The sequence below is a fragment of the Ipomoea triloba genome, chromosome 3, assembly GCF_003576645.1.
Source record: "Ipomoea triloba cultivar NCNSP0323 chromosome 3, ASM357664v1".
Taxonomy (NCBI): Eukaryota; Viridiplantae; Streptophyta; class Magnoliopsida; order Solanales; family Convolvulaceae; genus Ipomoea; species Ipomoea triloba.
The window spans coordinates 29,693,594-29,709,469 of NC_044918.1; the positions used below are offsets into that span (position 1 = coordinate 29,693,594).

At 36.0% G+C, this 15,876-nt stretch overlaps 2 protein-coding genes across 3 annotated transcripts; both read right to left on the bottom strand.

Annotated features, from left to right (window-relative positions):
• Positions 1 to 636: 636 nt before the first annotated feature.
• On the bottom strand, positions 637 to 4,847 carry LOC116011943 (nucleotide-sugar uncharacterized transporter 2-like). The gene is made up of 7 exons (XM_031251383.1): positions 4,554 to 4,847; positions 3,531 to 3,682; positions 3,241 to 3,449; positions 3,057 to 3,150; positions 2,590 to 2,756; positions 2,283 to 2,453; positions 637 to 1,290 (listed from the first exon to the last, which is right to left on the bottom strand). Exons 1-7 carry the CDS (start codon positions 4,624 to 4,626, stop codon positions 1,008 to 1,010), a joined length of 1,149 nt encoding a protein of 382 aa, XP_031107243.1. The 5' UTR covers positions 4,627 to 4,847; the 3' UTR covers positions 637 to 1,007.
• A 5,323-nt stretch (positions 4,848 to 10,170) lies between these two features.
• On the bottom strand, positions 10,171 to 15,419 carry LOC116014397 (protein trichome birefringence-like 5). Of its 2 annotated transcripts, XM_031254448.1 has the most exons (7): positions 15,083 to 15,419; positions 13,977 to 14,745; positions 13,032 to 13,224; positions 12,384 to 12,577; positions 11,908 to 12,063; positions 10,522 to 10,865; positions 10,171 to 10,439 (listed from the first exon to the last, which is right to left on the bottom strand). In XM_031254448.1, the coding sequence occupies exons 2-6, from the start codon at positions 14,594 to 14,596 to the stop codon at positions 10,526 to 10,528; spliced, it is 1,503 nt and encodes a 500-aa protein (XP_031110308.1). In that variant the 5' UTR covers positions 14,597 to 14,745; positions 15,083 to 15,419; the 3' UTR covers positions 10,171 to 10,439; positions 10,522 to 10,525. The 2 variants fall into 2 exon arrangements, with proteins under 2 accessions (XP_031110308.1, XP_031110307.1); XM_031254447.1 differs by having other exon boundaries at positions 10,171 to 10,865.
• Between the last annotated feature and the right edge of the window lie 457 nt (positions 15,420 to 15,876).

Here is a 15,876-nt window from a genome sequence, read left to right on the forward strand (position 1 = left end):
TTTAAAAACAAACATAGCAAGTAATTGGGAATTATGTGTGTATCAGGTGAGAACATCTTATCTCTTCTTGTAAAAAGTGTAGATAGATCCACACCCTTCATTTTGAGAAATTTAAGGATATAATATTATCATTACTAAAATTACATATAAAATGAGTCATGCTCTTAAAAGTTTTTAATAATTATAAATTGATCCCTATTCTTATTCTTTTTTACTGAGATCGTTGTCATTTAATTCTGCCCCTATATGTATGCATGCATAGAGAGAAAGACACGTTCTGCACTTCTGCACCAAATTTGAGCATAAAGGAATCATATTACGGAGATAAAACACTATTAGAATATAATAAATGAAATTAAAAATGAAGAGACATTAATCGTTATTATGGATTATATTTGAGATAGAAAACTAGTAAAAAATACTAGTCTCTGTTCACTTTGAATAAAAACTTTAATTTTAACCTGCCCTGCCAAAAATTACACCAAAATAAAATAGTTTTTCTATATTTTAAATTTCTAAAAAAGTTCAAACTTTTATGCCTACAAACGCGATCTTATAAACACTTATGCAGTAAGGCACTGAGGCCAAATAAAAATTGATTAAATTTGTAAACAAATTGCGGTCAAACAAATCGAATAAAATTGACAAAAAAATAAATAAATAAAGAAAAAAATAGTCTGCGCGATCGACAATAGCATCTCGCATAGAGGCCAAATTGGAAATATTTGAGCCAATAAACTACATGCTCACTCCTCCAACACAAACAAATTGGGAAGCTTTCATATGAAATCTAATCTAATCTTAAAAACCTTAGCCAGATCGAACACCCACAATGCTTCAGGAGGGTTTGGTTTAGGTCAGCTATCAACTACAATTTTCATCACAAGAACTCAAGCTTTTGTTTCAAGCTCTTTACAACACTAACACAATCTACCGAACTAATGAAGTTAGTAAGACCCCTCGGCTTGCATTGCGGATTCGTGGTTTTAATTACTTCCAAGGATTGACTAAACAGATTCGTCACCAAGACTTCCGTTCTGAGTACTGCCATTTTCCCCATCGTGCTTCAATTTTTGCGAAGAAAGTGGAGATTGTCTAGTGGGCGTTCTTGCAGCTTGCTGCTTCAATTTCAAGTTCATATAAGTGTAGATAGACATACCAACAAGAGCTGTGATTGCCCCGAAAATGCTAGTCACTCCGGGATTTGAACCGAAGAGCAGAAAACCAGCGAGCAGAATGACACACGTTTTGAACTGTCCAAGGACGACATGAGTGGTTGCAGACGTTTCTCTGCACGAAAGACAATTAGTAGAGAAATAGGCTATGCATTGAGAACGTATCTTCCTTTCATCAATATCAATTGTTTGATAATTCATAATTGATGAATAGACAATAAAGGCATGTGGTGATCAATGCCTCCACCAAGGGTTCGATCTTGTGACCACCCATTTGAAATGGTAACAGAGGTGCCATAAAGATATTATTTACATGTAATAATAAATAAAAAAAAAATCACGTTTTGGGCATGTTAACTGCAAAATGTTGTTACTGCACCACTTGGATGCAACTAGAAGCCAGTGCAAGGGAGGCTACAGAATGGGCTTGTGTTATACTCTACTATTTGCAAAGATGATTCTTCGGCACAATGATTAAAGAATATACAAAAAGGCGAAATCTAGAGAGACAGATCCCAAAACATTCTCGAACAGAAAACGGACTTCATGAAAATAGCATTATCTAAGCACCGCTTTGAATATCCAAACTCAAGTGTGCATATTGTATAATTCTTGTTCCGTAAGAAATTAGATAGTGCAAACAGTATTAGTGATTGCAATGCATCGTATATTAAAAAGTCTAAGAAATAGAGCATACAAGTTTGTCAATGATGGATAGAAAGGGTTATAGAATTGAATTTTGCCAAATCTTTACGTTTAAACTATGGAATTCCAAAGTTAGAAAGACAGCCAAGGCAAAGTTCACAAGGGTAGGAGATACTCCCTCTGTCCCATTTTACCTGTTCTATTTACTGTTTATTAGTCAAACCAACTCTTATTTCTTTGCTTATTTTCTTTGTGTTTTTTAATTATTTTTTAATTTGATTTTTTTGTTTAATAGTATTTTTAATGTAGTTTCTAAATATATCAAATTTTTATGCTAATACTAAACTTAACATTATGAAAAATTGAATAACATCAGTCAGACCTTAACCGAACCAAACACATAAAATGGGACAGAGGGCTTTATTTTCGTCATGTAAGGAAGGGAATACAGAAGTTACTTACCCAAGTGCAAGAGCACCTGACCACTGAAGCAAGAAACCGAGAACAGCAGAAGCAAAAATAATCGTTGAGTTATAAAGGTTCCAATTAAAGGAGAGAACGCCCGGAGGATCAAGTGATGGCATCAAAAGAACCAGAAAGAACAATGTAATAGGTGTGGTCTTCCACATTAGCCTGCGGACAAGGGCGACGAGATTTACTTCGGGAAGTAATCAGATGAACTCAAAAACGATGTTAGGAGGACAAAATATTCACTACTTATCAAAAATAAAAAATATGAAAAGATGTTAACAAGAGCACGAGACCATACGCTAATGCGGTCCAGTTCTTTTGCTGCTGAAGATTAGACCATAGTATCTTATTAGTCGCACTTGGTACTATCCAAGCTACTGCTATGCAAGCACCGAAGAAGTGAAATTGCAGATCAGTCACCGTAGCTACAGCAACACCTATGGATACTATAGTAAGCGCAATCACCTGCAACATACCAAACGATCATTTCCAGACAAGTTATCTTTTCTTTCTCACCGTTATATATTTCTATCTTCAAATATTTGGATGATAATAACAAGGAAATATATCTATAAGTCTCTCGGTTAATGTTTACTAAGAGAAAACTAGACGGACCATGACTACTAAAGAAATTCCACTGCCAAAGGCCACATACAAATACACACACACACACACACACTTGTCCCGTTTATTGTGTAAACACTATAATAAACACTAATTTTAGGGATAGCGGAGGAAAGGTTCAAATTCAAAGGACGTGATTACCTTCGGGGAGGAAATTCTTTTCTGGAAGAATATAAACTCAGCAATCACAATAGCGGGTGTAACTGCAATCTTAGCCATCTGATAAAATCCAACACTGCCGATGTACAAGAATTTCACTACGGTGTGAAACATGCAAGCAGGGTACGAATGTTATTTATGCAACGGATTAAGCAAAAGGGATTACCTGTTGTACTTCAAGCTAACATTTGCAAGACCGGTAGAGAGAGACATAACAATTCCAAGAGACAACAACGAGGAATATTTCGTGGACTTTGGTGGTGGAGACAATGAAAGGATAGAGAAACACTTTAAAATGGCCATTACCGACCAGCTAAATAAGTAGTGTATGAAAGATAGACATATTGGATAATTGAACCCAACTTTGACAAGAACCTGTACAAATTAAAAGGTTATTATTATAATCTATAGGACGTAAGTGCTTGAAGCAAAACAAACAATGCTAATTTGACTAACCAATTTGTTCATCAATATAATGCCAACAGATACCACAAAGTTGAATGACAGAGCAACGATAGGGGCCCATAGGGCTGGTTGTTGCCGCTTTGCACCTCCAAATACCCGTAATTTGCTAAACAAAGAAGCTCTCACCTCCTCTAAAGCCCTTCCTGTGTGGAAAAAGAATAGACAGATCTTTAGTGCACTCACACACACAAACATAGGCAACTTTTTCATTTTAAATTGTTTCCAGGATACCCCAAATCCACAATGTACTTAACTAGTGATGTTTTTTTTTATAAAAATACTGGCAATCAGAACCCTTTAGGGGTGACGAGGGAAACCCACAACCATTAACCCTACCCTACCCCTACCCGAGGGTGTGCAGTAAACCAGCCTAGGTTGCCCATATCTGACCGGCTCAAACCAAGATTAAGTTTGTATCCTTAGGCATCTTGGCTGGGTTATCCCAGATCATAACCCTTTTGTTCTCTTAGAACAAAGTTCAAATTCTTTTCTATCCTAATTCCTAAGTTCCCTCCCTGTGAGCACTAACAAATCAGCTAAATTTAACCAGCAAAAAGTGGGGAAAATATGGAAGAACAAAAGTAGAGCTTTCTAGGCCTTCAATTACAGAATAGCAATAAGCCAAAAGCATTGATCTTTCAGCATCTATCTAGATTAAACAATGCCTCAATCTCATAATTTCAGGAATTTCGGAGAATCAGAAATAGATAAATAACAAAATGCAAAACAAAGTTCAAATCGTTTTACCAAAAGATCTCATCCTCACCAACAAAATAAAATCAAACATTAAAAAATAAATAAAGAGAATTAGAAAATTATAGCCGATGAATTGCAAGAAAGCAGGTTGTCATTAAACAAACCTCAAATCAAGCATTTCAGAAAAATGGGGAAGAATTCTAAGTATTTCCCCAGAATGGGAAACCCTCAAACTATCAAGATAGATACTTTGTCCACAATAAATAATGCCAAAACAAGAAAAAAGTAAAATTTTTTTAAAAAAATTGCAAAACTGACCTCTTTCTCCAGCATCACTATCCTTGCGCTTGAGAATTTTCCTGACATCTTTTCTGGCAAGAAAACTAAGCATATCTTCTTCACTCAACTACAATAATCTCACTTCAGTTCATGCCCAACAATGCTCTTCCCTGGCTTTCACAGCATTCATAAATCAGTTCGAGCTACTTTGACTATTTTGCGAAAATTGAGGTTTAATGATGGAAGATCTCTTTTCCTGTTGTGTTTCCTTGTGGGCGAATATCTCGGTATTTAGTAAGCGTCAAAATACTTCATAAAACACACTCCTCGAGTCCTCGGCAAAATTTTCTTTCTTTGCTTTTGTGTTTTTTTCCCTTTTATACTTCTCATTCCTAATACGGAGTATTTGTTTCCCAATAGGAAAAGTGTTCTAATTTACCTAAAAGTGCAATTACATTCTTGTCTAAAATTACAATTTAATCAAATATTTTTTATTTAAATGAAAGCAAAAAACCCGTATAATTTGATCAAATTTGACATGTTCTTCAAGTCATTACTTATGTGATCATCATCTTATGAAAAAATTATTTTAAGAAAAAAAAAAAGAAGAAAAAACTCATCCCCTCCCTATTTTCACCTCGAGCCGAAGCTAGGGATAGGAGGGGGTGGGTTGTTCCTTTTTTTTAAAAAAATTATTTTATTTATTTAAAATAATTAAAATAAATTTTAATAGAATGACAATCACGTTAGCGATGATCACCTGACATGTCGAATCTGATCGAATTGTATAAGTTTGGACAATTCAGAATTCAAATACCTCATTACACTTTTTTGAGTTGAATAACTCAATTGCACTTTTACGTGTAATTTAGTGACTAATTTGAACCATTTTCCTATCAAGTATAACATTATCTATAACTTTTGAAAGATACATTTAAAAAAATATAAAATTATGAACTGTATTTTTTTTTTAAACTTATGAACTGTATTTAATCCAAAGAGTCACCTCAAGTTAATAAAATATTTATGTAATAATTAAATAAAAAATTAATACTTAGAAACTATAAATACGTAATAGGAAAATCTAACATGAGTAGTTAGAATTTTAGATAGAGTAATATTAGGTGTATCCTATTTTCTTTAAATAAAGTTTAAATATATTAAGAGAATTTTATTCAGTAAGAACACATCTTTAATTCTCCATTTCGATATAAATTATTAATACAAGATTTAGCCACGCATACAGAGAATTTGTCGGGGAGCACTGACATTGCGGAGCAATTAAGGGAAAGAAAAGGTATGTCATGGAAATCAAATGAGTTTGTTGGCACACAGCGGGCCACGACACCGTCTTTAGAGCATCACTTAAATACTACGTATTTAGTTATAATTACTTTTATTGTAGATTTTGAAATTTTGGAAAATGACATTTGAAAGTTTTTTTTTTTAATTTTTAATTTTTTTTGTATTTATATGTTCAAAAAAAGTCAAAGAAATATATTCATTTTGATTAATAAAAGAAAGATTTAATTTGACGGAATATGTCCTTCTAGATTCTTTATTTTCTTTTCTCTCTCGTCTCTTCAAGTTAATTTCCAGATTATTATTATTATTATTACTATTATTATTATTATTTTTATCAATAAAGCTTCATTAATAAACATTAGAAACAAATACAAGGTTCAATGGAATGTAAGCCATTCCATACAATCTGACATAGAACTAAATTTTCTAGCTAAGCTAATAAAACTTAGATTCGCAGATTGTGTTACAAGAGAGTTTTGATCCTTATAGAACCTTAAAACTTTAGTCAAATGGTTGATGGCCTTGCAGAATGTGTACAAGTCGACCTCTGGATAGAACAACTTGCAAACCACCTGAGTCTTTATCTTCTTACTGAAGTCCATTGACATTTTTCCCAACTGAAGGTACGGTTCATCAGTGGGTATCCTTGCGACTGAACTTATGTTCAGGAGAGGCATTTCATTGTCATCTACTCCGTCCAGGATGAGTATCACACAAATCTTGACCATAAATACCTTGAAGCACTCCAAAACAAACCTCGTAAAATAACGGGACGGAAAAACACAATAACCGCAATAAATGCAGACGGAGACAAACCACTAATTTATTATAAATATAGATATATTATTTTATTGCTGGAAGTTGGCGAGGGAGGAGAAGGCAGCAGTGGCGGTGGCAGGGTGGTGAGAGGTGGCATTAGATTAGAATATGAGGAGCGAGATCACTTTCTTAGACAATACATTTTAGACATTAATTCTAATTCTTAGCTCTTGGAACCCTAGAATAACAATTTACATTTCATTTCAATTTCAATTCCAAGTCCTAGTTGGATTCAAGTTCTATTCACTTCTGGAAACAAATGTTGAGGTGGATTGAAGATTGATTTCATTTTTCAGTTGCAAGTTCAATTACAATTAGATAAGTCAATTTTAATTTCAATTCATTATTTTGTGTTGTTATGAATTCATCTTTTACTCTTGAATCTATATTTGTTTGATTTGTGAACATATATGAGTAGTCCCCTAGGGAGGGGATATGAATGAAGGTTAGGATTAGGGAAATGTGACTTTCAATTGGTTGAATATGAGTGATGTGACTTTCTTGGTGCCATTATGATTACCATTATTCCTTCTTGTTTGCATTTTACTACCACACATTTGGCCTCTTTTATTATTTTGTTTCAGGAACTTGAAAAAGTTCTTCGTCAACAAAACAAACATATCATCCTTTACTTCATAGCGATCTGTTCTAGAACATTGTTGCTCTGCAATAAAAGGCAATCAACTTTCCTTTCTTAGAGGGTGTCTCCTCAATTAGATGTTCTATCTAATACATCTTCAGATTTACCATAAGTTGAGAAACGTACTACTTGTTTATCCCAGCTAGAGTTTTCTTGAATTGCTTTGAGCTTCATCCTAAAACGTTGAATAGAGATCTCAAGATCTTTTTCACCACATATTAGGTTATTATTGTGGAAATGCTTCTCCAAGAATTGCAACCTCATTCATGAGGTAATGAACCCTAGTGTTGAATTGAATAATTGTTTCATCCTTTTTCATTCTAAGTGTCCTTTCTCATTTTGAGTTGTTCAAAATTAGTGTGGGCTTGTTGCATTTTAGACTGCATCATAAAGTTTATCCTCTCATACGTCGTTTGTAAAATTTTCAAGACCATTGATATCTATATACAACCAACCACTAAGGGAAACTAATCTTCTTCTAAAGAGCCCACTATTGTATTTAAAGCCTTGTTGTTGTAATCAGGTAGAGTTATATTAACATCGCTCCACTATTCTTCTTAAATTAGTTTAGTCGTGTTATCCTGTTTCACTCTAGTAAGATGTTTCCATCCTAACATTTCTTATTGCCCTTTCCTTGGGCTTAATTATATACCTTGGTGTGTGCCTTCCAATAGGCATAGTTAGCGCCTACAAATTGTGGAGGTTTTAAAAAACTAACCATCTTGAAAAGACAAACCAAAAAATAAAAACTGAAGCCAACACCAAGACTTACCAAGCAACACACAAAAGTTGCATAATTAAGAAACGTGTCATAGGATTTAGCTAACAATTTAAGCCAACACACTCTGATAGCAATTGAAACTATGCTTTAGTATGATAAATAACAATCAAGCAAATATGCACAAAAGACCTAATGGCTACAAGTAGTGCATTGCACTAGTTTGTGTTATAGTGATTGTACTAATTAAGTAGTGCCAACAAGAAAATAAAATGATAAAGAAAAACACAAGGCACAACAAATTTGTTTACAAAGTACAGAGTAAGTCTGTCCGCTTAATGGTCTGGATCCACCCACGTTCGCTCTGAGAGGCACTATACCATGAACAAGTCTCCCCGTCCGTTTAATGGTCCGGGCTCCGAGAGGCCACCCACGTTCGCTCTGAGAGGCACCCACAAGTCTCCCCGTCCGTTTAATGGTCCGGGCTCCGAGAGGCCACCCACCCGTCCGTTTAATGGTCCGGGCTCCGAGAGGCCACCCACCCGTCCGTTTAATGGTCCGGGCTCCGAGAGGCCACCCACGTTCGCTCTGAGAGGCACTATACCATGAACAAGTCTCCGTCCGTTTAATGGTCCGGGCTCCGAGAGGCACAGGAGCTAGCCCAGAGAGAATCATCGCTTGTGGGAATTGAACCTAGGTTCTCCTGGAATTCCTCCTCACAAAAAGAGCTCACTTGCCACTTGAGCTACCTATATTACTGAATTGAACAAGTACATGTTACTGAAGGTAAATGAACGAAACTACCATAAATCCTCTAGACCCATGTCAGACCCATGTTGTAATCATGAACTCAGTGGATCAGCATCATACAACACCACCGAGGACTTGGGGCTCCCCCTCCAACCCATACACCATTAATCCCTTTGCTAGAGTTGTCTCTTCACCCAATGAACCTTTGAAGTAAGGCAGAACAATCCTACAAGTCATGTCTTGAATATTAGGAAACCTTTATTAAATATTAGGAAACTCCTAGTAGGGTGGATTTAGTTTTCTATTCCTATTAGGATTAATTTAGTATATTATTTAGTATATATAGATGTACATAGACGTATAGAGTAGACAGGGGGATACAATCTATTGTAGTCTTTCAATATAATATATTCTCTCTATTCTATTTTTCTCTGGTTTCTCACGTACTTTGTTTCCGCCTAACTGGCGGGCGATTGTTATCCTCCACCCGCCAGGTCAGAGCCTACTTTCCTAGGCTATTTTTCTTTCAATTTTTCGGCAACATCTATTTTTCGACGTAAACAAGAACCCACGATTGTTCTCTCTTGTTCCGACGTGTCTAGTGGTTGTTCTCCAAATCTTTCACCATAGGACACCTTGGAACCTCGTCGTGAGTCTTCGTTGTAAAACCCATCGCGGTTCGCCATAGCACGCGCCCCCAGCCATCGTCGGAGATCCCATATGTTTCCGGCTATATCTCCTCTTCTCTGGTGACTTTGTGATCTCACCTCCTACACCGATGGATTCCTCTCCCTTTTGCGACCTTATCTGAAAAATTTCATCAACTTCCTCTACCACCGCTGTCTTCACGCGCTGACACATGAGCCCACGTCTAGCGGGATTTTATGGTGAAAATTTTCAGAGATCCCCATCAGTCTGACTCTGCCTATGCCTGTGATGTATTTTTCCGAAGAAGACTTTTCAGATTGTTGTTTTGCCCTTCTTTCAACTTTTTGATGAAATTTAAAGGTTCTTTTAGGTTTGTTGCTGAACTTCTTCCCATGGTGTTTGTGTTTTGGTATAACCGTATTTGTTTCTTTATCTCTAGTATTCCTTATTCCATGGGTGTTCAGTTTCAGCATTATTATAAAGGCCTTTAATTATTTCCCATGTTTCAAGTAAGGGGGAGTGGGACTATCTATAATCAAACGATGTTCTATTTTACTTATTTTACTTTGTTTTCTTGGTTATCTTTATCTTGTTACTTTGGGTTTAGTAAATTGACATAACTGATTACATGCAAAATAACTTCCTCAAAAGGCGCATAAAAAAAACTACTTTGAACAACTTTTTAAATTTTAGCAATAAGTTGTTACAAAAAACTAATTAATCAAACATTTATATTGATTGTTTAACCAAATTAAACAGGTAATAGTAGTCAAATAAGCTAAAAGTGGTTGAGAATCTAACTATATTACCAAACAGGGCCTAACTAAATCCACATAACCAAAAATAATCAGTCAATGTAAAAATTACAAATGGGACTTCTCATATTGAAAGAGCAAGGCCAGAATTCTTACTAGAGGATTAACAATCCCTTTCGTTAATGTGAAGGCATTATCAATCTCTTCACTAAAGAAAGATTGTTAATCCCATCCCGTCCCCTAAACAAGTATAGCAATCCTCGTACTGAGTATTTGGAATGTGTATGCCCCTGGTTTGGATGAGTTAAAAATAAATTATGGGATTAGAAAGGATTGTTGCTAGTCCTATTCCAATCCATGAACTAAACAAACCTTGTTAATGTTGATTGATTGAAGAGGTTTGTTTCAAGACCAAAGTGGCGTAGATTAGCTCATTCCAAGCATCAGGGACTCCCGGGAGACACCAATGGCTGCAATCTTGCCGTTTGGTGGAAACCTTTGTCCCCTCGGGCACCATTTTGCCATATACAGATGGGTGGCCATCCTTCCGGAAATTGGTCAATTTTGTCACATTTAGTAGCACAACGGGTGTCTGCATTTCTTTGATCACTTCTTCCACTATCTTCATTTTCAAAGGATAGTTATCAAGGATGGCTCCACTCAAAACCGGTTTAGTCTCACCTTTACAGGTTCCACCAGAATCCCATTCTCCACCTCTGTTTCAGAAATTGCAATGTAACAGAAAAAAAAAAAAAACAAAACAAACAAACAAATAACCCTCTATTTATCACATGATTCTCAACAGATAAAGAAAAAAGAGGCCTAGCCTTTCCAACAAAGCAAGTGCAATATCGGAGAAACAGAGATACAAAAAGATTAGACACAAAGAAAAAGGGCAATGAAAGCAAATAATGCAACCAATAATAGTTCTACCAGACAGTGCTGGAAAATAAATAATGTGGTTGATCTACAATCTATTATCTATATATTTGTTTAAAAATTGAGCTTTCTGACACAACAGTTTAGGCCTTTTGGCACTTTAATATATATACTTTCAACATATGCACATTGTTGCACATACTAACATCTTGACATGTTACAAAGCCAAGTTTCCAACAAAATTCCATGGGAAAAATTACATATAGTCCCTGAGTTATAGTGATAGCAGTTTTAGTCCCTAGTTAGTAATTTAAACATAAATTGTCTTCAACTTTCAAATCTCATTGTAATTTTGTCATTCCATTAATCAGGGCTCTTTTTGGTGAAAAAAGTGGGGTTATGTTGGTCAAAATGCACCCCTTTACCATGCAAATAGTATATCCACTCTCAAATTATTAAAATATCGAAGTATATTTAATAGTGGGCATATGATGAAAATTCAGTAAATTACAACTATCATGGCTAGCCAATATTTTTCATGTCCAGATCACTAAAGATGGACCATTTACAAAAGAAAATGAAAGGACTATCCATAAGGTAAACTTTTTTCTTCTTAATAAAAAACATAAAAGACCAATTTACCCTACACTAGTAGCTTAATAATGTAATGTGAACTTTTTATGCAATGAAACTTGGTGGACAATAGCTGAAAAACATGTTTAGATGGAAAAGTACCAACTTCCAAACTATAAAGGTGAAGTGCCAAAAAAGGATAAAACCATAGAAGATAAACTGAAAAAATCCCTAAAAAAATTTACCTGAGTTCTATAACCGGAATAAAATTAAAGCTAATCATAAAACTAAAAATTTTCTAAGTACCTGAAATGAGCAGATGAGTACCCTCGATAGAAAACCATCTTTTTCTGATTCAGATGTTCATCAATCCAACTTGCCCAGGTCTTCAAGGCTCTTCTATAAGCTTCAACTGCATCAAATTTTGGGTAAATATAATCACCCTCCTTATAGTAATTTTTCCTGTAATATAGGAAAACATATCAGATACCGTTGCATAGCTACTTACACAAATCAAAGCCATGCTTGGAATAGATTACAAAGTACTAATTTCTCAGCTGCATTTCAGTACCATGCTATGTTTTTAAACTAGTTAAAAGCCATTCATGTGTCTAGACTAGACTAGAAGCAAGAAATATATCATGCCCTTGAAAAAGAGAGAGAAAAAGGAAACGCACAGATAGAAGAAGCATGAAGAGAATCATTCATTGCCTATATAGCAGAGTGGACATTATCTTTTGTAACTCAAAAACCTTGCTAGGAAAGATTGCATGTTGACATACCCCCTCGCTGTCTTTCCATGGGTCCACCAATGTCCAGTATTGAAAACGAGAATGTCAGCACGCTTCCAACGACCAGCTGTTTTATCAATGCGATCTATTGATAAAGTTGGATTTGAGCTACCACGTCCATTGATGCGCACTCCCTCTCTGACAAGAAAATGTGATCGCACAAATTCCACCGTACAGTTAAAATCCTGTCAGACAGTCAGAGATCAATCCATTGTATTAGTATCCTTATAACATGTTTAGATGCAAAATAAAATTGAGGCAATCATCATTTTAGGGAAAAAAAAAAAAAAAAAAAAACTGAAAATGAGATCCCACCCCACTTGTGTAAACTTGCAAAATGAATTTGCAGATGTACTGTGCATATATGATGCATTTGTGCTTTTTTTGGTAAGTCAAATATATTATTCAGGCTCTGTTTGGCAATACCTAACTTATAAGCTAGCTTAAAGATGAAAGCTTACCAAACAAAGGTTATAGCTTATTTGTAGCTTAAAATAAACTATAAGCTCTAAAATAAACTCTACCAAGCATAACCTCAAACAGGTAAGGAAAAAATAAATAAATAAATAAAGAAGCATTCTAATGGCTGTTATTTATTTTCAGTTAGGAGAAGTCTTGGTTGTTGCAAGTTGCAATCACCTCAAATTTGAAAACATAGTAGCCTCTTCCCTTTGTTATTTTATATCCATGTATCTCATACATTTTACTCTTATTGACCAGTCCTTCACGAAGAAGGCAGAGCAGTGACTCAAACTGGTTCCGATTCATGGAATCCCCAACAAGCATCAGCCTTTTGCCTTTCAATCTCACCAAAAAGTCCGTTGCATTAAACCTGGAGAGAAAACAATGTATCCAAATTTCACTGGCACAAAGAGATAAATATACTACAAGTGATTTCCTGGTACTAATGGTACTATATAACTCCATGAGTTTACAACAACAACAAAAAAAAAAAAAAAAAAAAAAAGAGTTAATATAAGCTGAAGTCCTTCGAGTAGATTGACACCACCACGTTTAGTCCTAAATTTTTAATATAACCACTTAAAATTTAACCACTATGGTCCTTCAACTTTCAAGTTAACCACCCATGGTGTTTAACTTTTAAACTTTTAACCAGCTGTAGTCCTAACTTTTCCCTTACTTAAACTAAGAAAGGACCACATTTAGTTAAGTTTCAAAGTTGAAGGACCACGCATGATTAAGTTGAAAGTTTAGGACTAGCAGTGGGGGTGCCACTATATAATATAACTCTAACTCTACAAGTAGTAGTTCCATTAAGGCTGTGTTTGGAAACCCAAAATTATACATTTCTGAGTTTTTAGTGTTTGGCAAGGGGGAAAATGATGGTCAACAGAAGGAAAATGTTTGGCAAGGGTTTCTGAAATGCAATCAACCAACTGCAAAATGACTCATTTTCAGAAAACGTTTTCTAGAAGTAATTTTCCAGGTTTCCAAACACACCCTAAAGTAAAAGCTTAAGAAAAACAGAGGAAAACAGAATACATAGCCAAAGATTGATCATATAATTTGAGAAAATTAAAGTAAAGAGCAGTCAATTCTACATGGTTATGAAATGAAACTAACCTTGGAAGATCACAGCCATCAGGTTTCCATTTCCATTTGAGATACTGAGAGTCAGGCCTGCCATTGCGCTGGCAATCAAAGGCCTCATCCACGTAGGGGCAAGACCCAGGACTATAAATAGGGTGGTCCTCATCATTCACCCAACTCCCTTTATAAAAATCACACCCCTGGGCTCTATCAGCCCAACGACTCTCCTCCGTAGCGGCATTCCTCGTCTCTTCCGAATCAGATATCGACGGCACGGCCGTCTCAACACTCGCCTCCTCAGTGACATTGGAATCAGCCGCTTCGCCCTCCACAACGATTGGAAAATTGGGCGTTGGTTGTTCATCGATTACCTCGAAATCTGGGATCGAAACGACGGGTTTAGGCGTCGGATTTGATTCATTGTGCGGGCCTTGAAATTGAGCGTCGTCTACGGGTGTTGGAGGGGCAAGGCGAGTGATGGCGACGCGCGATTCCGAGAAGAGATCTCTGTAGAAAGTGAGTTTGGGCTCGAGAGATAGCCTGCTGAAATAGAACAAGCTGAAGAGGAAGAGAATGAGCAATGCGGTTGTAGAGAGAGTGTAAATGCCCTTCTGCTGAGAGAGAGAGGTGGAAGATGATAAGCCATTTGCCATGGCGGATTCTAATTCGCAATTTTTCTTTTGCGTTTTGTTCTTTCATTGGTATTGTTTGGGCCCAGCTGTCACGGCGTCGGTAAAGCACGCAAGAAGAGAAGAAAATAGAAATCATATGGAAGTAGCTAGGCATGTCATTTAGTCCGATCCTATAAAATGAAAATTTTCAAGAAGAGAAGAAATGGCATGTCAATTTTAATCCGATACTATAAAATTGAAAATTTTTAAAATTAGGGTGAGATAAAAAAAAATTAATTCAATAAATCTGAAATTGATAAGCATAGTGGTCCAAATAGACTAACTCAAAATTTGGTGACCTAGTCTAAGGGTAAGCGCGGAGTGAATTCCAGTGATTTGGAGTAAATTGGCTTCCAATCCGCTAAAGGTATATTTTAAAAATTTCATTTGTCTCAAATGGGTTTGGGATGCAAGAATGAAGAAAATTCATGTCTTCAGTGATTCTCAACATGTGGTGGAATGACTTACCAAAGGACTCGAACCGATAGGGCCTTGTGCCAGCATTGTGCAAGCTTGCAAGTCTTAGCTGAATAAGGATTGGCAAGTTACTATTAATTTTACTCCTCGTAAGTCCAATGAAGCAGCGGACTGGTTGGCTAAAGTTGCACCTCACAGGATTCGCGACTAGATCGAATTCCTTGTCCCCGGGTGGATCTTAGAGATATCCTCGACATGGATAGAGCAGTGATAGCACCGCAAAAGGGTATATCATAAACGTTTCGGGATCTCCCCCTTCCAACTCAAAAAAAATAAAAAAAAAACACTATCATTTTAAGTACACAAACCATGCAACTTAAGCACACAAACAAATTAAAGCACCTTAAAAACACAAACCACGCACACATAAAGCTTTAGGCCGACGCACCTTAAGTACACAAACCATGCACCTTAATAACACAAACCACACACCTAAAGTTTTAAACGACGAACCTTAAGTTTCAACAATTCACGCACCTTAAGAATACAAATCACGCACCTTAAGAAGGAAAACAACGCCCCTTAAAAAGAAAAACCACGCACCTTAAACTTTGATGAGACCGGAATGCAACAAAAAAATGATCCATTAAAAGTCTCGAGTGGCCCGGTAACAAGATCTAAGTCAAGGAAGATTCAAGAGGCTTTTAACACTTTTGTGCAAACAGATTGGAGTCCAACATCTTTTTGTGAAGAAGAAGATCAATCTGGAAAAATAATTCTATTCAATTGTCTTCACATAAAAACTTTTGAAGACAATTCAGACTTCAGTATCAGATCAAATTTCC

Excerpts from the sequence above, each read along its gene's own strand:
- LOC116011943 (XM_031251383.1), bottom strand. The coding sequence starts at position 4,626 with ATGCTTAGTTTTCTTGCCAGAAAAGATGTCAGGAAAATTCTCAAGCGC. Across the intron at positions 3,151-3,240 it reads GTTAGCTTGAAGTACAACAG|TGTTGGATTTTATCAGATGG; the intron begins GTAATCCCTTTT and ends GTACATCGGCAG. Across the intron at positions 2,454-2,589 it reads AAGAACTGGACCGCATTAGC|GCTAATGTGGAAGACCACAC; the intron begins GTATGGTCTCGT and ends CCTTGTCCGCAG.
- LOC116014397 (XM_031254448.1), bottom strand. The coding sequence starts at position 14,596 with ATGGCAAATGGCTTATCATCTTCCACCTCTCTCTCTCAGCAGAAGGGC. Across the intron at positions 13,225-13,976 it reads GATGGCTGTGATCTTCCAAG|GTTTAATGCAACGGACTTTT; the intron begins GTTAGTTTCATT and ends TTTTCTCTCCAG. Across the intron at positions 12,064-12,383 it reads CATGGAAAGACAGCGAGGGG|GAAAAATTACTATAAGGAGG; the intron begins GTATGTCAACAT and ends CCTATATTACAG.